At 40.8% G+C, this 23,059-nt stretch overlaps 1 protein-coding gene across 2 annotated transcripts in view; it reads right to left on the minus strand.

The window, feature by feature from the left end:
* The window catches only part of ATF6 (activating transcription factor 6), a 72,665-nt gene that overhangs the window by 37,427 nt on the left and 12,179 nt on the right, over window positions 1-23,059 (minus strand). Inside the window, exons 10-14 of one of the 2 annotated variants that reach the window (XM_042873055.1) lie at window positions 11,980-12,123; window positions 10,325-10,444; window positions 9,299-9,401; window positions 8,680-8,744; window positions 4,784-4,895 (exon numbers count right to left, since the gene is read on the minus strand). In XM_042873055.1, coding sequence (XP_042728989.1) covers window positions 4,784-4,895; window positions 8,680-8,744; window positions 9,299-9,401; window positions 10,325-10,444; window positions 11,980-12,123 — 544 coding nt within the window. Of the gene's footprint in view, window positions 1-4,783; window positions 4,899-8,679; window positions 8,745-9,298; window positions 9,402-10,324; window positions 10,445-11,979; window positions 12,124-23,059 lie in introns of both variants that reach the window. The other variant, XM_042873053.1, reaches the window with a different exon arrangement.

The following is a 23,059-nucleotide window of genomic DNA, read 5'->3' on the forward strand; positions in this document are numbered from 1 at the left end:
TCTGCAATGTTGAGGGAAAGCTGAACACAATTTCCTAGAAGTTGGATAAATAATGAAATTAACAAGTCAACATCTCAAGAAATAAACTGTGACAAGGCCTGCCTGTGAAGGACGTTGGCTGCTGAAGCCTGGCAGAGCTGGGAGACAACACTGACCTCGTTCAAGAATTCTTTGCTTGCTGTCAGCTACATATTTCTTGTGGTTAAAAAAAAAAAAAAGATACTAAGAGTCTCCTGGCAATAGCAGAAAATAAATTTTGTAGACTTTTAGTGAAAGTCCTTCTTCGCGTATGGTCTTAGTTGGTCCAAGTACTACTTTATCTTCCTTTGACCTCCTTACAAAAAGGAAAGAAAGCCAACTCCAACTGTGGTATGTGCACATGCAAGCCTTCCAAAGCACAGAGAGAAAAAGCTGAAGAGATCATGAGAAATTCAGTCTTGCAGGAACCACCAAGCACCACTCAGGGATGACTGTGCCCAACCTTACATCTTCAGAAAGCTGAGTCTTGCCATGTAAGACACGCATGGGCAGTCCTAGCAAGTGCCATTTTCTCAAAGATCCAGGGAGGTGAAGGCACAGCTCCTCCACTGGAAGTCTGAGTATTTGGAAAACTCACCAAAAAAATCATTACATTTCAGATTAGGGACAAACACTGGGTTATGTGGTACTACACACAGAGCACAAAGAATGGGGATGCCAGAGACATGAAGTGGAAGGGACCTCTGGAGCTCCAAAGCTCACATCACCAATACCAAAATGACCCAATCCCTGGTTCTCCTAACTGTATGATTCCTGTCCTTTTGCATATTTCTGCTAACTGATAACAACCTACTAAATGCTTGGGAGAGCATGTGTGGCAAACAGCCAGACAGGAGAACAAAACCCATCACCTCCAGGCATTGTTTCTACCTTGGCAAATGAGCAAGTAAACATAAGGAAACCGTCCCTCAACATGAAGAGGAAATCCGTCCCCTCTCAGCTCCTAGCCATCAGCAAAAAGGGAACAGGGTCCAGAGAAAAAGGTGCCAGCAAGTGCTGAGGTGAAGGGCATCCCCAGCTGAGGCCCAGCTGGTGGCTGCCTCAGCCCTGCAGGGCTCCTTTTGCCTGCAATCACAAACAATCCAGGCCAGCCATCTGCAAGTGCCTCCGGGCAGAACTTGTCATGAGATCAGGTTCGCCCCATAAAGTAACAAATGAGGTGGTATATAAAACTTCTTTTGATTTGACAACATTTCATATATATAAAACAAAAATACCCACAGCTTCGCTACCAAATAAACTTCATATACGGTTTTTAAAAGTCCCCAAACCTCTCCCTGCAAGAGAGCAGAGCCAAGCGATGGGAATTCTGCAGCACAAGGCTCACTTCATTTCCAAGGACAGCTCTAAGTCCAAATGAAAGCTGACAGCTTGCAGGTCATTAATCCAATGGGGTATACAAGGTAAACAGAACCTGTGTACCAGCAGACGCATTCAGGTGCACTACAGCCATGACAGAAAATGAGGAATTAGACAAACATTGTTCTGCTTTTTACTTTGAGTTTCCTGTAAAATCTTCTTTTATCAATTCTCCACTCCCTTCTACTCATCCTCAGGATATGCAGAGCCTGGTGCTGGCTGTATTTGTGTTGTTAGCTGAAAGAACAGCAGAACATGCCAAGCATTTAATAACAAAATTCCAGCCTTGTGACACAACCTAGTAATCCCAATACTGGAAACTAATCTCATATTTCTACTCAACCCTTAATAAAACCCTAATCCTAACAAAAGTACCGCTATATTTTTTTCTTCTGCCTGAACCTTTTCTAAACACATATATCTCACATAATAAGAAAGTTACTGCAGACTAGACCAAAGAAAGATGTGTTACACAAGCTTTTACATGTACATGTATTGATTTACACAGGGCAGACTGACAGAAGACTGAGTGAGAAAGAAATGGCATCTCAGATCCAGATACAGTAATTTTCTTCTAAATGATCGTGTTTATCATACTGTTTATAAAATATCTGTGCAAAAACAACAAAATTCTGTATGGCAAACACTGTTATCACTGTCTTGAAACCAAAGTCAGGCATTCTGATTTCTGAACTTTGAAGATGTGGGGAGATGTCTTCAGCTGGAGCAAGAGAAGACTCATTCTCAGCTTTGAAACACAGCTCTCTAACTCAGGGTGCAAACCAGCTTTGCAAAGAGTTGAAGATGCACAGCCTAGTATTGTTGGCTGAATAGTGGCCACAGGCACTCTTCTACTGCCACAGAACTGCTTCCTGCAGCCATCCCACCACACAACTCTGTTTCTTGTGTGCATATCATTCAGTGCTTTTAAACAGGCACCAGAGACTTGGCAATGCTCAAGTTCCTGGCCTTGCATAAGCACACACATATGCATACCACCCTGTCCATTCCCCTATCTGAAGCCATCAGGAAAGAGGGCAGCTGAGCAATACCAGCTGCTTTCTTTGCTGCGGGGTTCCACGGACCTCAGGCAAGGACTGCTTGTATGTGGATGAGCTGCTGTAGCTACAGCTACCAGTTTCCTGCCTCCTACCACTCAGGACACTTTCATGATGAGGAAACAAACAAGGTGTTGCAGGGTCCTAGGAAAACATTAGTTGTGAATAAGCATGTATATAACAATTCTCTTCTAATGTTACAGCCACAAAATAGCAAGGCAGGAGGCTTAGCAAGGTAAGACCCCAGATTTACATCTGGGACAAATGTGCATTACAGGCAAGCCTCAGTACTCAGCAAGACCTTTACTAAACAAAGGAAGTAGACTCTCCCACCCACCAGCTGCTGCCTGAACCACCGTTTGCTTTAATGATTTCCATCACCAGATCCCAAGCAGCTTCTCACTCTTGTAACAACCAAGACCACTCAGGCTTCCAGCACAGAAAGTGTCATCAAACACTCGGAATTCCAGTTTTAAAATAGCTTTTACTGTTGCTGCACATGTGAGAATATGCCTACCAAAGCTGTAGCACAAGCCTGTCCTGTACACTAGCACAAGGGCTCACCTGTCTCAAACTGAAAATCACAAAACAACAGAAAACTGTACCACTGAATGAAGTCCTGCTCAACACAGGACACAGAAAATCTCAAATGGGAGTATTTTAGGGGAAGATAGAAATAACATTATGTTGAGCAGAAATAATTTGTGCACAGAGTACATTTATTCCTATACCCTGAAGCATAAAAAATTTATTACACCTATTAAACAAATATCCAGTTAACTACTCTGATTATTGGCCTGCTACCACATGCAAGTGTTTAACCACAGGTTGGACCTGAGTGAGTATTACACTGAGACCCCAGCAAGTATTGCACAAACCCAGAACTCTATGCCCTGCTCTCCAAGCAGGCATAAGTTTGCCAAAGGGGAGTTATTCTTACAAAACTCTGAAGGTACTCTTCATTTCCACCAAGCATCTGGCTGTAATACTGCAGTGCTAAGGAGCTGTACAGAGCAACACAAACGCTTATTTTTCAAGCTGTTGCCTTTCAGTTTCAACAAATGCTCTTTCAGTCATCCTGATCATGTTAAAAAAAAAAAATTGGTTTGGTCTATTTGTTACTTCATAAATGTCAAATCAGGGCTGGGAGAAGGGTGCCTGAGAGGAAGAAATTGGCAGGGCAGATTTGCCAGTTTGGCAATAGCAAAAAGCCCCACAGAACCCCCTTTGCCTGAACATCTTTCCTTTATTTACAATTTCCTTGCAGACACAAAACAGATGGTGATACTTTCTGAACACTCCATAGAACGGAGGGTTGAAACTTCCACTTGGGGTGTGTTGGGCTGAGGGTACTTTGCACCCTGCAGAAGCAACTCCTTAAATACTGTAGTAAGATACCTGTTCGCAGCATTCTGAAGTGCTTGTCAGGATTGACTGCCACAATACAATGACATACATGTGCACAACTGAATGCCTTTAAGCACAGCTCCGTGCCTCTGTACTGACATACACACTAAAAGAGCTCTTAACACATTTACAACACACACAAAAAGATTCCGCCTCTTTAGAGCTTCCTGAGCATGGCCATGTACAGGCTCTCTCTCCAAATTGTCACTGTGTTCCTCAATCCCCTCCCTGCCTGCATAATCCATAATAGAAACATTGCACATCTGGAAAAATGAGCAGGCACAGGAAGAGCGATGAAATCCTTCACTGGAATTCTTGCAGAGCAGCAGGAATCACATACTGGCCTTGAAGGATTTTATGGCTACGTTGAAAAAAATTATTCAACCTCAAGGCTCAGTACTCCTACTATAACTATGATGAGGGTGAACAACTCGCTTGCCTAAGGTATTAACTCTGCCAGTCAATGTTAACCTTTCAATGAAGGTGTCTAACAATTAGTCCCATTAGAAACTCATACAATACATGGAGTTTACCTACTGCTCACCCGATAAAACTGCATCAGCATTTTACCTTAAAAACTGTGCAAAGAGCAATACCATTTCTTTGCAGACGGTCTCTCACCTCCAGATGCTCCTACTTCAATCCTGCTTCCCCTGTCCCTGGGATTTTCAAGTGATCCCATGCTGTATTGCCCTTGCATTACAATGCTTTCTGCAAAACTCTTTCCAATCTTAACTGTGACAAGCATATCTGAGAAGATCACAATCCAGCCATTTTACTGTGAAGGTTATACTGAACCATCACTTACGAAGAAGCAAGTTTAGCTTCAAGTTTGACTACATCTCTTGTAACAAGACACACAGCGTAACAGACTGACGGATTCATACAAAAGACCAGCACCAAACAACTGCTACACTTACCCTGCGAAATGACACCACGTAGAATGTATCTTCCTTTCTGTGAATAGCTTCAAAGAAGTCTTGATAGCTCCTTGGAGAGGCATAATACACTTGGAGCTCATTCCCTGAGTTCCTGCTGAAATTAAGAAGGGAAGAAAGTAATTATTTTAGACACAAGAAAGTTAACTTTAATGAGAAAATGGCTTTAAAACACGTGCTTTTCAAAAACAGCAGTTCTGTATCCATTGAAGGAGCACCAAGAACATTAAATACAGGTGAAGACAACCAGATCTACTGAAGCGGAGTGTGAAGTTAAACACAAACAGAGCTTTTCATGCAACAATATCACCGTTTCTTTCATTCACCTTTTTTGCATCTCTGGTCAGCTCAAAGATTTGCTCTTCACTTTCAGTTTAGATAGTGGAGTAAAAAGAAGACATTCACAGCATTCATGTAATCCTGGCTTATCTTTCTCACAATTATCATCTTAAATATCCCAGACGTATGGAAAATACACTGTCAAAAATATTCTGTGTGAAAACACTAGCAAGTCATGCAATCCAGTGTTTATCTTGGAAAGGTGAGAAATTCCCAGCACATTTTGTTATCATCCTGCTCCCGTTCAAAAATACCACATTTAATCAAATTGCAAAGCTGTACTTAGACAAACCATTAGCTGGATCTCCAACCAGTCATTTTAATTCTTTCCCACTTTAATAGCATACTATCTGTTTGCAGTATTTGTGGCAAAAACACTGATGAGACTATTCCTCCCAAACTGCCTGGTGTTGACCCAGATTCTAAACTACGGTGGCTGATTTAGATTATTTTGGTATGTTTCTAAAATATACATAACTACGCCTCTCAAACAAGGCTCAAATCTATCATCAAGTGATTTTCTTGAGTAGCAGTAATAGCAGGCCATCATTCTCTCTGCTCTTACTGCTCATCTGGCCCTACAGAGATAGGAGTGCAGCTGCCAAACCTGGCTTCCCTTAGCAAGAATGGGAGGTGAAAATCCTGGGGATCAAGAGTAGACAGTTCTGTTCTGTATACCCTCATTAGCAAAACAATACAAATGGAGACTAAGATCACATCCTTCACAACACAGGAAACAAAGATCCAAGCTAATCCGAGCTTGATTGCTCATTCATAAAAACACAGAGGCCCATGGGAACACCCCTGAGATTCAGCATTGAAGTTGTACTGTGATAAAAGACAGAACACCCACATATTGCTCAGTAAAACACATCCTGAAAACTGAAATAGGTCCCACAGTTCCGTTTTCTCACCCACGCTACAGAAGATCCAGCTAGATCTGGAAAACAGCCTTTTGTCACTTGAAATCCAGCCATGGGATGGAACAACAAAGTACATGGCAACCAGTAGGCCTTCAGCAAGGTAGAGGAGATCCATGTCTATCGCTAGTTCAGAATTCTAGATAATACCAGTTGATTTATCTCATGCTGACCTTTGTGCATTTAAGGGTACCCACCACAGATTGCTTCATGAAAGGATGGGAGAAATGAAGGACTCAAAACAGGTTCAAAACTTCTAGTTTTTTAGTAATATTGTGTATTAGACTGTGTCTCCAAACAGTGGTGCTGAATCTGGCTATTTATTCCAAGATAAAAAAAAAAGAGTCATTTTCAAAGTTAGAAGGACACTCTGTAATGCATTACAGAGCACAAGTATGTGGCAAGAGTGCTTGTTTTAAGGAGCAAGGCTGTGGGCACTGTGCTTTAAGCATCAAGAACCACAGTTTTTATAGTGCAAAAGTAAGAAACGGGAAAAAAACTTGAGTGCTCTTTAGAGCTTGATATCTGAATCCTAAATGCACATTTATGGAAATTCTTATCAAAATCACCTCTGAAGAAGGCTAAGAAGACTGAAGAGAGTTGAGAATTTTTCATGTATGTTTGTTTTTAAGTCAACTTGATTTTGATCTTCCTCTTCTTTGACTTTATTGCAACACCTTACAATTGATAAATTTTCTTTAGGAACTGAGGACACAAGATAGCAATGTTGGAATTGCCAGCACTACACACAAAGATGAATTCACATGCTGTTAGTATCTTCCTATGCATGGATTCACCCATGACCAACAGGTCACCAGCAAGGATGATCTAAAAGGTAGTGGTCACTAGATTTCTAATCACAAAACAAGTATTGAATAAAAGTCTAGAGAGTATAATATAAATAAAAGCATTTAGTTCATTAATAAGAGTTTCAGAGCTGTCTACATGTACTTAAGTTACATACATCAGGAATATATCTATATATGAGGATATATCTATCTATCTATATATACATCATATATCAGGAAACTGAAAAGGGAGATAGAGACAGTCTCTTCTGACGGAGATGCACAGTGAAGGGATAAGAGTCAATAGCTACAAATTACTACAGGAGATATTCCAAGTGGCTACAAAGGAAAAATATTTCACAATGGCAGTGGTTTAGCCCTGGGACAAGTGCCTAGACAGCTGGTGGCATCACTGTTTCAGGAGATATTCAAAGCTCAGCTGGACACTGCTCTGAACCACTCGATTTGACTTTGAAGTTAAATTCACTTGGAGTAGGAGGTTGAACTGGACCTCTCCAGAGATCCCTTAATAACTTAAATTATTCTGCTACTCTGTGATTTCACACACCATCTAGTAACTGATGTCTTCGGGAGAAACTGGAAGTCTTTTCTGTGCTCTCATCTGTTCCAGGACGGTCGCAGCATGTAACTGCTGTGACTCACTCAATGGTCTCCTTCGTTTAAACATCAATCCTCCAGAAAAAAAGACAACACAAAAAGCACCTCATTTAATTCTGAGCACAGTAAATATTCCATGCAGAGCTGCATGATGTCAGACTGTTTTTTATTATATTGATACTTTTTTTTTTCCCAAGAGTAATGCAGGTATATATATTAAACTACCCTATGCTATAAGAACAACCTTGTTGGTTCAGTTTTCAGTTAAAATGGACATCCTTCATCTGCCTATAGAACTATAAAAGTGGCTTTTTTATTTGTTTGTTGACTTACTAGTCAAGACAAATCAGAGTTTGGCAGCATGGTTTCCACAGCACTTCCCTACAGCTCACTGCTTTCTCCTAGGATGATTCTGCTCTCAAAGCTGCAATGCAAATGGAAGGGCCACAGCTCTCTTAATTTCAGTGGCAACTTTTTACTTGTTTCTCTCAATAAAAAGTCCTCTTCATACTCCATTTTCCTTACTCCCCCTTGCCACTTCAAAGCAGAGATCCTTTTAAACACTGTCACAGAGAATACAGAAGAGAGAATTTTTAGTTTCCTTAAGCTTTTCTCTCCATTTTTTCCCATCCTCCAAGAAAAGGACAGAATATATGCAGGTGAGGGTGAGGAGTCACGAAACTCCAAATTAGGATGCTCTAATTAACAGCAAGGAAAACTGGGAGATGAAGAGAAACTATACACATAAGATGTAATGACACTTCATCTAAATAATATATTTGGTGTTAACTATAGTGCTTTTACTCTTGAAGACAGAGAAACTGTTGTCTTACTAGACTTCTGACACTTAGAAACTTTCTTATAAAATATTTCTTTCCCCTGCTTTTTTTTCTTTCCTTAAAGATTCAGATCTGTCTAGAAAGAGACCCTGTCTCTTTCTAAGATAGTAAGTACTAATAAGTAAAGATTTTATTAAGATTCATTGGTAGAAAGAGCCAGGAAAAGCAAAGCTCTGATACCAGGTTCCTTTAAGTGTAGTCTGAATCACAAGCAGCAGCTAACTACCAAGGTACAGAAATTAGGCCAATAAATGTAGCTAGCATCTCACTCCAGAAACCTGACAACACAGTATAAACAGACAATTTTACCAGCTGCTAGTGAAAAATAAAGTTATTAATTAGAAAGCAACAACAAACAAGTTGTTCTGCCTTACCTGAGGCTTGTGTCTGTGTAAGGCATGGTCATTAGTTGGGAATGTACCTTCTCACTAATGGAGCTCTGAAACAAGGGAAAAAAGAATGACACCAATGGGAAACAGTAAATATTTTCTTGGTTTGGCACTACAAAAAACATGATGCACAGCTGTAGCAGACGGAATATGCAAGGAAGCAGAGTGACCTTGAACAACACATGGACGCTTTTTCACTGGTGACAAGAGAATAACTGAAATGGCAAGCAGCAATCGAGCTTGAGACAAAGAAAAAGGCAAGAGTTTTAACACAGCCAATTTGATCAGAAATGAATAATAGATGTTGATATTGTACACAGTAGGTACATACACTAGGTTATCCAAGAACAAAATTTGCTACAATTGAATCTGAATGCCAGATTCATAGAATTCTTTTGAAGTCACATCCACTTTGTATCTCTGCCAAAATATATTACCCACATCATGCTTCTGGTGTTAAGAGACACCAGAAATGCCCAAACTTGCCCTACTTAAACTTTCTGTCATTTTCCTTTAGACACTGGTGAGAAGAATCTACTGATTTTGTAGAGAGGTGTTTATTTATCCTGTTGTGATACTGACTCACTAGTAAAATCCTGCTTACCTGCATAACCCGTGCTTTCTGATGTCGGTTATTGGACTTCCTTCTAGACCTTGTTCTTTCCACTTCATGTCTATGAACCCATCCTCGAAGTTCATGATTCAGCCTAAAAATGAAGCAAACAACAAAAGAACAAACACCACAAACCAACAGCATGAATAGATGTTCCAAACAACAGTGGGAGAACTTAATTATAGAGAACACTTTAAAGACATGGCAATTTAGTACTCTTCTGGCTAATTTTTAACATCAGAATATGCAAATTTTACTGCAAGACTCAATTTATGAGAGAATTCATAGACAGTAGAATACAGTGATTCAGACGGAGTGAACCAACAACGGTTATCAATTGCCAAATATCTATAAAGTATTGGAATTATGGATGGTTTCAATAAAGCAGATACGGTATTTTCTTTTGCCCAATGAACAGTAATTCTGAAATTACTAGAGAAAGACTACTGAAATTTAAAATCAAAAGACTATCAGACCAAGATTAAATATTGGCTAAGAAAGCTGAAATATCACAAACAAATTTAAGGAAGTATGGACAAAGCACTCCTTGGAAAAAAATGGAGCTAAGGATCTCCTAATAATGAATAAAGCAGATCTGCAATGACAAGTTAAGTTTGCTTGTATCAGAAGCTGAAGGGCAGAAGACCATATTTTACATATATCTGACAGATGTGCTTTTTAGTTGGCTCTGATTTCCATACTGTAAATACTTCCACATAAGAGAAATCTCTTCTTAAGTCATTAAAAACCTCCAGGCAACCAGCAAATTGTTGTCCAGTTATTGCTAAGTGACCATTGTGTATACTGAGTGAAAATCATTGCTAAAAGCATCAGAAGATTAAAAAGATTGGAGTGGATCTCCTGTCTCCATGGCAGTAGACACTGGACAGTGCAGACACTTGCAGAGCCATTGTTCACAGACTGGATGAATGCTGTGAATGAATAACAGCATCACCCAAGGCCATTTGTCCACTCACCTAACTTGGTAGCTTAAGTGCTCAGAAAAGGTCTGCTCACCTTTGTGACTCCGTCCGGTTGATCAGGGGCTGGCAGGGCGGTGGTGGAGGTGAAATATACAACAGTGGTTCTTCTGATACTATCATCAATGCTTTGTTATCAGACACAGAATTATCATACCTGAGGAAAAAAGATACCAGGAAATTTTTAGAAGTTTTCCATTAAACTCTGACCAAACTCAGAGGAAAAAAAAATGACCACTGGTAAACCCACAAAGGTTACGGCTGTTCCGATGAAACCTTTAAAGAAGGTGAACAACAATTTCCAGCAAACATCCAGTGGTCTTAGTCAACTCCCCAGAAGAGTCTGGTAGCTTTTGACACAGGGTAGAGATCAGCATTAACAGTTCCAAAATCTCTTCCCTTACAGGCCAGATATTGAAAAGAAATGCAGCTCTTAAAATATTCATCGTAAAATGCAAACTGTGAGATCTCAGCAGAGGCAACTTTCTCTTTCATTCCAAAGCTATGAAGGATTTGCCACAGGAATATGGAATATTAGCCATTCAAACTATGCAGAAAGAAAGAATACAAACTATATGACAAACATAGCAGCCAGAAACTATATTAAAGCCAAGCAGAGAGGACTGTTTTCCCAAACATCTCCAACAGCCTCCAGCAGCTGGATTAGCTTTGAGAAAATGTGAAAGAGAGCATGGATTTCAATGCAAAAATCCTTAGAACTTTCAGTAACAAAACAAAGAATAACATTCCTTCCTCCTTGTTATCTGTATTACTTGAGTGATTTAACTATTTATCACCAAACAGCCACAATAACATCCTCCCTTGAGAGGGTATAAATATAACAGCCTTAGTCGACATGATTTTGACAGACTCGTAGCTCCTCCAAGCTGAAAAAAAAAACAGTTACAAGACCTAATGAAAGAACTTATTCACATCCTGTTTCCCCACCTTTTTCTCCCCATCTGCTTCTGCTGTTTACTGTATCTAATACTGATAAAGGAGAATATGCAGCAAAGAGCTCACTGCTTGCAAAAAAAAAACAGGGTGAAAGAAGAGGAGGAGGTACACACACTAGCACAGCCTCCTAGGGGAATTACTTACAACCACGTCACATAAGTCATGGTCTGAAACATGCCATACAGGACACAAAGCCCTCACCATGGCTACAGCATTAAAGTGTTTGTGATTTATTGTCATTTTTCTGCATGGTAAAATGTATTAGAGCTTTCTGCACATCTGTGCCTGGCTTTGTTCAACCAGCCAAAATACTCTACTGGAAAGGGACAATCTGATAGGATAGATCCTATAAGTGGAAAACATGAGCTGGATTAGCCAGACTTCAGTCTGGAGACAATTATATGTTCACTTATGCATTGAGTGCTAGAGATTGAGGAACTTTAAAGCAACTATATAATTAAATAATGGTAAGCATAAGGTTGGACTCAGATTTTTTAAGAAGTGCAGTACTAGTTAATTTCAGAGAACTCTCAGCCATTAACTTCTCCAATTTTCTCTCCAGTAACTCAGAAAATAAATACTACAGCTTGAAAATGAAGAAAAGATAGTAAGACATATCTTAACCACACAAGTCAAAATAAAGAACATGGAAAAAAAAATAATCAAACAGATGAAGAGCTGAAGAAGCACCATTAAACTCTGCCACCTAAAACACGTGAAAAGTCTTCATCTCACCTATTAATCTTCTGGGAAATTATGTCAATGGGTATTTTCTGAGCTGGGCTGGGCTCCTTGGTAGCTGAGAACTCCAGGAGATTTCTGGTCCGGTGGCTGGAACTCACGGTGGAATCAACTCCATTGGGATCTTTTTCAAATACACTGGAAAACACAACAGACATTTTGCTTATATACAAGGGATCTGCAAGACTATCACTCTGAGCACGAATAGACAAAAACAATTCTGTTCCCTTTTTCAGCTTTACTTTTTTGAAGGATTTTGATCACAGAATCGCTTGAGTTGGAAAGGACCTCAAGGATCATCAAGTTCCAACCCCCCTGCCATAAGCTCTGGTTCTCTTGTTATCTTAAGCTTTATCTAACGAAATTGAAATGAATCTGTAACCTCGATCTGTAGGCATAAGTAAATGACCTACACACAAATAAAACACATTTCCACTTTCATCAGCCTCAAAGTCAATTTACATAGTTTATACTAGTACAATATGTAAAGAAAATATAGCTCCCAAATCCTGTGCAGCTGCTGGCTTGAAATATTATGCCAGATGTTCAACAGAACTGTACATGAAGTTCAACTCTATGTGGATTTACAGACAACAGCAGGATTGACAATGCAGTGGCAGTGGGGCATGGTACAATGTACCCTGCCTTCCTGATCTGTGTTTGCACTGATTGCAGCATCTTCCCCTGGAGCCTGCTCAGGCAGCCACACAGCATAAGAATGCCTGTGTTGCCCTAGAGGCAAAGCAGAATAGAACTTCAAACTGAGCTGGAAAAATGAGACAACTGCCTCACGAGACTGATGACATCCTAGTTCAGAAGGGCTACTTATGAGTGAGAAATCCCGAAAGCACAGAAGCACTACTTCAATTTGTCCTTCCCAGAGGCTAGCTTTATTCTTCTATAAACATGGTTGCTTCCTGAAATACACATCAAAATGAAGCCCTAACCCTCTTGGCTGACAACAGCAGAACACTGCCAGCAGCAACACAGCAAAAATGCATGAGGACCCCACTATGCTGACGAGGACTTTGCCATGCATGTTGATCACTGCTTACAGACTACATTCTGATTCATGCCCCATCTCTCCTGTGTAGCAGAACATAAACCCTGCAGGGGAAGGTCTCATTTTCCTATTTGTTACGTGGCATCACACTGCAACAGGCAATAAATGCAAATGGCTGTAACAAAGAAAGACAAAAGCTACCAAGGACAGGAGGCTAAGTAGTCCCCAGCTAAGGAGAAGGCTAGCAGATCTAGCTGCCTAGCACTCCCTCTCTTTTGCCAACATACTTATGTTCTTGTTAACAGCAACCCAAGTCTGCTCATGAGTATTTGTGTCACGTTCAGCAGAGCTGTGAAGCCAGGACAATCCAGATACAGGCTGATGTTGCTTGGACTGCCTTGTGTCCTTCAGGTTTCCAGGCAGCAGCACAGAACCTAGGCAGCAGAAACCTCTGAGCTTGTTTTCACTACAAGGACAGTGGGCAGAAGAGTATTTATAGACAACTTCCTTAATGCATTTGAATGCTAACATCCAGAAGTCTCATTGCTTCTCATGTGTAGAATGGAAAGCTGGACGGCTTGTTCGTAGCTTCGTGTATTAGCCAGCATCAGGCTATCCAATTTCACAGAACCAATCTCCATGACCTACTCAATTTTATGAGATTGTGTTCCTTCTCTTTCAGTGAGGCACTGGCTCAGCTGGCAGCAACTAGAGACGGAACCAGATCTCAAAATTAAGGCTGATACCCAAAGGGGTGCCATGCATTCCTGCTGAAAATCTTTTATCTGCGAAGCAGTTTTGGGTCCTTACTCTAATTTCAAGCCCTCGCAGCCACAGGTTTACAGAAATTTAGTAATGAAACCAAAAACACCTATCACAGAAGCTCTGAAAGTTTCAGTCTCCTGCAACCTGTTTTTCTGCAGCTCAAATGAATGAGATGACCAGTGTTGGTGAACCTGCTGGGTATGGCATTTCATTCTGTCCTACTTCTTCTCCTTCCTGTTCAAAATGACACTTCAAACCAGAAAAACTTGCTATGTAATTCTGTAGTTCAAGCTTGTTAACAACCAAATCACAAGACTGTAACAATTCTGCATTTTTTTCCATGATGGTTCTTTCTTCTTCCTTGCAAGACAATTCTGCAAGGATAATTCTTATTGTTTCAGGTTTCAGCTAGCAGAGGTGACAAGTCTGAGGTGAAGTGTCACATGTAACATGCTTTCCAAATGCTGAACAGAATAGAGAAATCCAAACCCATTTGAACAGAATAGAGAAATCCAAACCAAGTCCATTGAGGAAAAAGATGTACACTTCTGCAGTCACAGGTAATCTTCATTTAGGTAGCTCCTAATTTAGCTGTTTTAACAGCCACTCAATTCCCTTATCTCAAGCTTTAATTTAGGGAACTACACTGTAAGCTTTTTGTTAAAATTTAAATTTCACTTTTGGCACCACTTATGGGATAGGATGTATCAACATGAAAGAAGATTTCTTCAGCAGCAAGAAATAAAGCAGAAGAACAGAAAATCTTTTACTGTTTTTACGGGCAAAAAGCATGGCTCCCAATTCTAAGAACATACACACCCAACTTGAGGAGAAAATATGATATTATTTATTGTATTAATTGCAATAGCCTTTCTTTTTTTCTTTTGAAGCAAAGCTTTAAGCTACATGGCCTACACTTGCCTCCCTTGTCCCATTCATTTTTTGTAGGATGATGACCAAAAGCACCTTTCCCAAAATCTCAAAAAACACCCTTCCTTGCTCCTTTAGACTGTGGTAATGACCCAATACTAAAAGAAACATTATTTTTGACAAGAATCTCCCAGCACAACTTGAAATACTGCCTGTCTTCCATTTTTTACTTATCTAGGGAGTTTTGTTAGATTTTCCCATCCAAATAGAAGATTTTGTTCTTCTAGCATACAGTGTCTCCTCCTTCCTTCCTCCCATAAAGGTTCACTTGCAGAGTTTGCCTGTAAACAGGGCTCCATCTTCAGGTAACAGATAGGAGTGGACATGCAGGTAACAGCCCATATCCTCCTCTGACTCTTCACTCCCAAAGACTTGTCAAGTAGGTACATGAGGGTATGATATCAGAAATAATCTTCCTTTACTTAGGGTGAGAAAAGCATAATTTATGACCAAAGACCACTTCAGCAGCTAGGATAAAAATGGATCTCTCTTGTATGGTATACCTGGAAATACCTGCCCACCTTCTGCACACGGAGCTTTGCATATGCTACATAGAACAGCATCAAAACAAGCTGGAAAACAAAGGCTCTGCAGCCCACATCCCAACCATGAGTGAAGATGAAGTCAGGGTAAAGTATCTATGAATATGCAGAAGAGGAGAGAAAGAACAAACAGTGAAGGTAGATAACCTCCCCCTTTAGAACAGAAAAAAAAAATCTTCTAAAAAAAAAAAAAAAAAAAGTATTTTCAGCTAAAAATATTTTAGTATTACATAGTAGAATCAAGGAAAATTTTTTCATTCTGTTGGCCCTCAAGATGAAAATCTGGAAACAGAAGAGCGTGTTGGCATATCTGCTGTGAGAAAGTTTTGCTACTTGGAGGAAATGAGTTGCTGCCCCAGCTTAGAAGTCAAGAAAGCTTTAAGGCAGAGAAGTAGCTTTGTTTGAGATGACCAGCTCGAGGCTGGAAACTGGGTCTTTTTCTGTTTGGTCAAGCTTACGCACCTCGAGCGCTTATCAAATCTTTGCAGCCTGCATATGAATATTCCAGATATTGTGGGCATTAAAGGGTTTTCACACAGCTACAAATGCTCTGTCCAAGCTGGCTGAGCTATTGTTTCATTTAAAATGCAAAATCAGATCCAAGGTATAAAAAAAGAACGAACCACTAACTACCTCATGCAGATGTGTGCTCAAAAGTGTAGATAAATTCGATCACAGGAGGGAAAGAAAAGCAACCCTCCTGTCACGGTTTCTCCAAGAAGCCAATAGCACCTGATATTTTAGCAGTATTTTTACTTCTTTGGTTTGAATGTCAGTTTGATAAATGTAAAAGCAAGCCTTGCCAAGAGCCTGAACTAAATTTCATTTCTAATTCTGGCTGAACAAACCCTATGCACTTCAAGTTTTGAATACTGACATTTAAGTTCTACAGGAATTTCTAGACGAAAGCCAACAGTGATATCATAACAAAGAGTTTTCTGGGGACAGAACTATCTCTGAATACGAGCTGGGATTTTTCCAACAGGGTGAAGTTGACAATGCTAGAAGACACCAACTGAAGACGATGTCCTCTCCTTAAGTGGTTCCAGACAAGGCTGTGACAACACCAAATGCTCTCTGGGGAGCTTTCCCACTTCTCACTGTCAGCAAGGGCACCACGTATCTGCCTGGGTGCTCCAATAAAACAGCAAGGCACTACGCTCTGCTCCAGAGCTCCTCTCTGCAAGTGCTGGGCTAGTGAAGGGAGGGTGGCTCTCTCTTGTGCAGAGGATGAGGAACGCCACTGAAACTGGAGGGACAGTGTCTGCAAGCTTTTGAGTTTTGCTTTCTTTAAAAAGCAATTCAACGTTTATTAAGGGTGAAACCTTTGCAAATTTCACTTCCAGCCCCAGCGGATGAACTGCTGGAGAAAAGAGGAAAGCCTCAGTGAGTGTCTGGCATCATGTGCAGGCTTTGTGACTGCACCAGCAGGACAAGGTAAACAGGAGAGCACAGCCGGCCCGAGGCACTGCTCTGCCAGGACAAACATGTGGCTGTGATCAGCAGGAGGAGGAGAAAGGAATCACTTCCTGCAGTTGTAGTCCGTAAGAAAATTCAGAGTGTTCAACTTTACTCAAGCTACCAACACAGAGAGACTCTAAGAGGTCTGGAACAAAACCCTTATGTCCAAATTACCCAGTTTGTCCTTTTCCTTTCTATTTTTCTCACTCCTGAAGGAGAAATTTCAACACCAGAGCAAAGATGTACCAGAGGCCTTTTTGAGTTTTGGACCACCTCCAACTCAAATGAACACTCAGCTCAGAACTGAAACTTACACTTCCATTGCCACAAATAGTAAAGATGGTTTCCCTGCTTAGGGGTCTTAAAGCCATAAACATCTTCCTGAACTTCTGCTGTGTCTCCTAAAACACTTGAGGAGCTCCATATTCCTTTAGAAGCTTTCTTCATGTGTATAAAGAAGCCCAGGAGTAGATGAATAAGGAATGAGAAATGCAATCTGTTGTACAGACCGTGACTTGTGGTGGTGGTCCTGTTCTTAGCCATCTCTTAGATGCTTCAGTGGCCAGCACAAGTTCAGAGACCACTGCTCAGCCTGAAGCTGACAGAAATCACGGGGCATGGCTACAAGACTTAATGCTCCCTGCCCAGCTCTACTTGCTGACCAGGTACCACCAGCACAGTGGGAAGACAGCACTCACCAAACAAGACACCTGGCTGGAATGCCCCTCCACTACTTTAAAAGTGATACTTTCATGCAACCCGCTCAGCTCAGTGCTGGGATGGAGTAAGGAATGAGCACACAGCATCGGGGAGAACTGTTAGGACAACAGAAGCAAACGCTCTCTTGCAGTTACTAGATATTGCCTTTCATTTATGGCAGGTGACAGACACTAGGCTTTAGTCTGCTCTGAGTACACATTTGGGATGTTACAAAGCCTGCCACGATGAGCACTATCAGGGTGTGAAGCAGACCACACCAAGACCTTGGCCCAGGACTGGCTTCTGTGGGAAGAACGTGAACGGCCAAACCTGAAACATGCAGTTCCAACATCTCTGCAGGAATGCAGCACTGGCTGCACATGATATAACAGTAACAAGGCTAACTTCTTTGCCCACGCAGCTCACGGTATAAGGGAACTACCAAAAGCCTTCTCTGACTTTCCACTATCCCATCACTGAGGTATGCAGCAGCTCCCCAGGCTCCTGCTTGCTGCAAGACAAGTCTGTTTCTTTAATCAGGGAGCCCAGTGGTAAGGCTCAAACAATAGCAACTGTGCACAAAACCACCACTGAATGCATGAAACCTCTGAGTAATCCTGCTCTCCCACGCATTAACTTGAGATTGCTCAGCTTAAGTAAAGGCTCCAAGCCATGCAGACACCAATACAAGTATGTTTGATGGATGGTACTTCCAGCAGCCCCCAGACAGTGCCTGCTTTGAAAGCTCAGAGGCTACACCACTACCAACAAAAACCCTGCAGGCTAGGCAGGACAGCATCCCAATGGGCAAAGATTTATGCTTTGCTTGCCTCATGCTTACAAAGAGCAGGACATGGTAGCATGCAGCTCAACTACCCTTGGGTGGTTTCCTCATTGTTCGTAGAAGATGATTAACCTTACTTCTCTTTTCTCCCCAATGCTTGTGCTGCCAGAACAAGAATGAGACACACCCTTAAGTCTTTAAGAATTGAAAATTACTGATTCTCCAAGCTGCAGACTGCAGAAGCAGCAGCAGACAAATCCTATTTCTCAGCCACCCAGGCGGGTGCCTTTATTTGCAGGTTGCTCAGTGGTTCTCAACTATAAATAGATTATTCTGTTTCCAGGATAGTTCTGGAAAGTAGAGGAAAACCCATCAGGACTCCTACTCCAGGGAGGAGCTGCAACAAAACCTCTATGAAAGGCCAGCAATTCTAGTGCAGCTGCTATAGGTCAACAGGACACGAGAGATTAAGAAGCAGAAGCTTACTTAGCTGCATCAATCACCACCTCAGTCATCTTCCATCCCAAACACAGCTTAAGAATTTTGGTCGCATCACCAAATTTGTTTTCCCGTTTGAAAGGGATTCCAGCCATGCAGAGATGGCTGACTTGTAAGCAAAAAAATAAAATAAACCCACATCACTTTATCAGCCCCCCCCACCCTGGTTCCAGCCTCTTCATAGATCTGCCCTTCCTCTTTCCAACTTTGTCTTTTTGTTTTCTGTCCACTACATATCTGAAACAGTGGTTAAGACATTCTGGCTGGCTATCCCTATAAATGTTCTAAAACTGTTGTTAGATGATCAACACGTAAATGTGAGCAGACTGATTAGCATGAAAATAAGAGTATCTCGCTGAATGTTCTTCATAGCCAAAAAAAAGCAGTGCTAGGGCCACAAACAAGCAAGGCTTACAGGCATCGCTGCCTCAAAAAGCAGAAATTCAGAGAATCCATCTTTTGCATCTTCTGTGACCATTCTCCCTTCCCTACTTTTTTGTTCCTACTACAAAAAAAGGCGGCCAGCAGTTTGCTGCCTCTACCAGTAGGGCTACAACTTAAAAGAATTTTAAGGAATAAATTAAGGATTAAAAAGAATGCACAAAATAATTTATATTCAAATGGGAACAGAGAAGAAAAATAAAACAGTTCCTAAAATAAATACATGGATTCTCTAGACTAGCACATGTGTTTGGTTTCTATTTGTTTCAGCATTGTTTTAACACATTCTCAGATCTGGTTAGTACCCTGGCATGCTCTAACAGAAATATGGAAATCACCAGTCTGGAAAATTATCAGATTTCCTATGGTGAGTGATAAAAAAAGCACAGCTAATCAGAGGCTGCTTAATGCCAGAAGTCAGCAGTCTTTCAGGGTGTGAAGCCAGCTGAGAACCTGACAGCACTGACCCACGCACGCTCTCACAGAAGGCAAGCAGAAGGGCAGATACCTGCCTCCAGATGCTGTGCTTCCTGCTCCAGCTGCATGCCAAAGCCTGTGCTCTCACTGCCTTTTGTGCAAACACTGCATGCTGCCAATTCCTGCCTTGCACCTCATGGTATGTAAGGCTGAGGCAAAAGGGTGATTTCATTCCTTAGAGAGGTCAAAGTGCACCCTTCTCCCTTCATGCACCTCACCAATCATTCTTAAGTAATAATAAAAGGAAATTTTTATATATGCTATATCCAATTTTAAATAATATGCAAAGATTAGAGAATAGTTCATTGACACACAGACGAGACATTCCTGTGCACCTTTCATCTTGTATAAAGCAAACGTTGGCTTTTACTAATAGAATTCCCACTAAATTACTTGTAATAATTCAAAATTTCAGATTCTACACTAATATTTAAAATAAACAATCTTAGAGTAGTTTAGTAACAGTAAACTCTGTAAGACCCACTTTCATAACCAGAAAGTATTAATTCCTCATTCTCACTGAATTTAGATTACATTCTTTACCAGAGATAACATGGTGCCAATTCTAAGAGTGAAGAATGCTTCTTGTCACTGGCTATGTGAACAGGACTAGACTTTCCTTCCAATATTCTCAAGCAGTATTTTGGGGCTGATGTGCTGGTTTCCCTGCCACACTTTCGGCACCACTCCCTTATTTACCAGTTCAGTGCTACAGATCACCTACACACATATCATACTTGTCAGCAGGCAGCATTCTGTTTCAGCAATCAATCTTACGTGCTAAATTCACTTGCCAAGGGCTGCCACATCCCAGACCGCTTCCCATAATCAGCTTCAGAGTCCTCCGTGGAGCATCCCACACATCTCACCACTAACAAACAGCCAACAAGTGGCTGTGCTCCCTGCAGGAAGGAAGGACTACCTGGGGTTCCTCTGCTGGCCTTCTGGAAGCCAAGAATGGTCTGCAGGGCTGACTGGAGCACTTCCCTGGCTTCTCTGATTTGACAGAAATAGACAGCTAAGTAGAAAACCTATATCTGTTCCTTTGTTTTACCTCCAGCCTTCAAAGAATCCCATCACTTCCGATTACAAAATTGAGAAGTATCTCACAATAAAGCCAACTAAGACAACCGCAAAATCTGCTGCAGAGTTTAGGGGGTGAAATTCCCACATTTCTGCTTTGTTCAGATGTCACTCTCTCTTTGCAATGGTTCGTTGGTTTTAAATAAAACAATATTCACTGCTAATATGTTTGAACCAAAACATTTTGTGCCTGAATGCTGTTGTGCCTCCATACAGGTTTGCAGACATTTCCTACACAGAGGAAACGGTAACCATCTCACAAAGCTTCAAATCAGATTCATCTCCAGTTGACTTATGCATAGAAATTACATTCTTTGCAGTCAGTAACTCAGGGAAACTGACTTATTTTGCTGAACTATAAGCTAGCACAGATATTAAGATAAAAAACATCCTGTGTATTGGAAACTCCCTCATTGTTACAGACTAAGCACAACAGTAATCACAAGTACCCACTCATGGTGCTACAAGTCAGTGACACCTCTATAAAGGTAAGGAAATGTACATGGGAGGAGTGAGATCTGAGGTTGGCATTTGTACATCCCACATTCTGAGCCTTCCAAAGGATGCTGCACAATCCATGTTCACATCACCTTGGTACAGCCAGTATTTTAACTGCCGTGTGATTACTTAATCACACTGCTAGGGAATAAAAAAGAAAATAAAGATAAGAGTAGCTCCTTGTTAATATGCAGTTATATTTCTCTTCACTGTCTAAATCCAATTCTGATTCAGACCACACATTCAGTCTCAGCAATTACACTGGCACACACAGCTGTAACACTGGCCAGGAGCAACCAGACATTCAAGAATTTCTTCTTGCTCTAATTCATAAAATATCCAATAGGTCAAAAAATTAACCTTGTCTCATTTCTGAAGTTACCAGTCATTACAAAGATAATGAGCACAAACTGACCTTTCAATCTGCCCTGACAGCAGTTCCTTGCTATCAATCTCAACACTCACTCCTTGGAGCAGAGAAGCTGACACATGAACTTCAGAACATTGCAGTAAGACTTCCTGTTCTCATCTTCTGCTCTGTTTCCAACTCTCACAAATAAAAAAAGCTTCAAGTGCTCCATCTTGTCATTGTAATGGAGATACAACGAGAATTGCTGGCTTCAGGAAGATCTCTGTCTCTTCTATGTCTCAATAAGAACAGCATTTCTTGAGTGAGTAGTAATGCTGACAAATGCAGGTGGGATATCAAAAGCAATCATGTAGTATCAGGAAGCTGATTTTTCTGCTTAATAGTGAAAAAAATCCCAAAACAAACCCTAAATGCACTAAGAAACAGCCTTTTTTAACCTCATCCCTATCAAAGTAAAATTATCAGCATATTTCATTGCCTGAAAGGAAACTGTATTTGCAAGAAGTACAAACACTTGAAAAGTAATTACATCTTTACCAAATTTACTAACATTATTAAAATACAAAACACCAACCTTTCAGAAGTTTATCCGGGACAGAAACAAACCCTTCCTCCAGACTTAGCCCATCTCATTCCTTTAGTTTGACACAGGCTTTAAGGACAAATGGAGGCATTACTGACTACTAAGAATCTACTGAAATATCCTTCCCCTCCTCTTTTGAAAAAGTGATCAACTTCATATAAAAGATCCTTATGTTCTAAAGTCAGTCAGGTCAAATACAGTGACAAGCAACAAACATCTCCTTTTAATCTTCTCTCTTCCACGGGATGGTAAAACAGGTGGGAAACAACACAGCATTTTTTTGCTGCTCTCATTCCTCTCTGCCACAGTGATACAGTTCAAAAGAGAGTCAGTCAACTAGCCCAACATACTTCCTAGCTTAAAAATAACAGTTAACTTGTTAAAAAAATATGTTTGTCAGAACCTTGGCCGACCTGGAGACAAGGCAGTAACAGCTTGGTAGCATCTCAATTCAGAGACATTGGAGCTAGAAAAGCTCAAAATTTGATTTATGTATATTATATACATATATAGACTCATATATTCATGAGTCTAGCTGTTCTCTAGTGGCAGGTATGCATAAATAAGAGGAAATAAATCTGCATGGTTTGAAATTTCACAACAAAATACCTAAGACAAAACAAATACAAAAAGGATAAGGAGAAAAGAAATAGCCTTCAAGACTATTAAAAGCTGTTGGAGGGAAAGAGAAGAGAAGAACATCATTACCAGATCCATAGCACAAGAATAAAGGGAAAATCATAGCTTTTCACACCTAATAGACAGAACTGCAAAGCACTGGGATGAACAGTGGGATTTCCTGCACTGGGTGCTAGTAGCAGCTTGAATTAGTAGTATTGAGATTTAGCATGGGTACAAATAAACAAATGAGCTCCCAAAGCTCTCAACTCTAAAAGGATTCTCAATACAGGTCTTTAATCTGTTCAGGTACAAACGAAGC

The sequence above is a fragment of the Lagopus leucura genome, unplaced genomic scaffold, assembly GCF_019238085.1.
Source record: "Lagopus leucura isolate 7727_CA_CO unplaced genomic scaffold, USGS_WTPT01 Super-Scaffold_100009, whole genome shotgun sequence".
NCBI classification, from domain to species: Eukaryota; Metazoa; Chordata; class Aves; order Galliformes; family Phasianidae; genus Lagopus; species Lagopus leucura.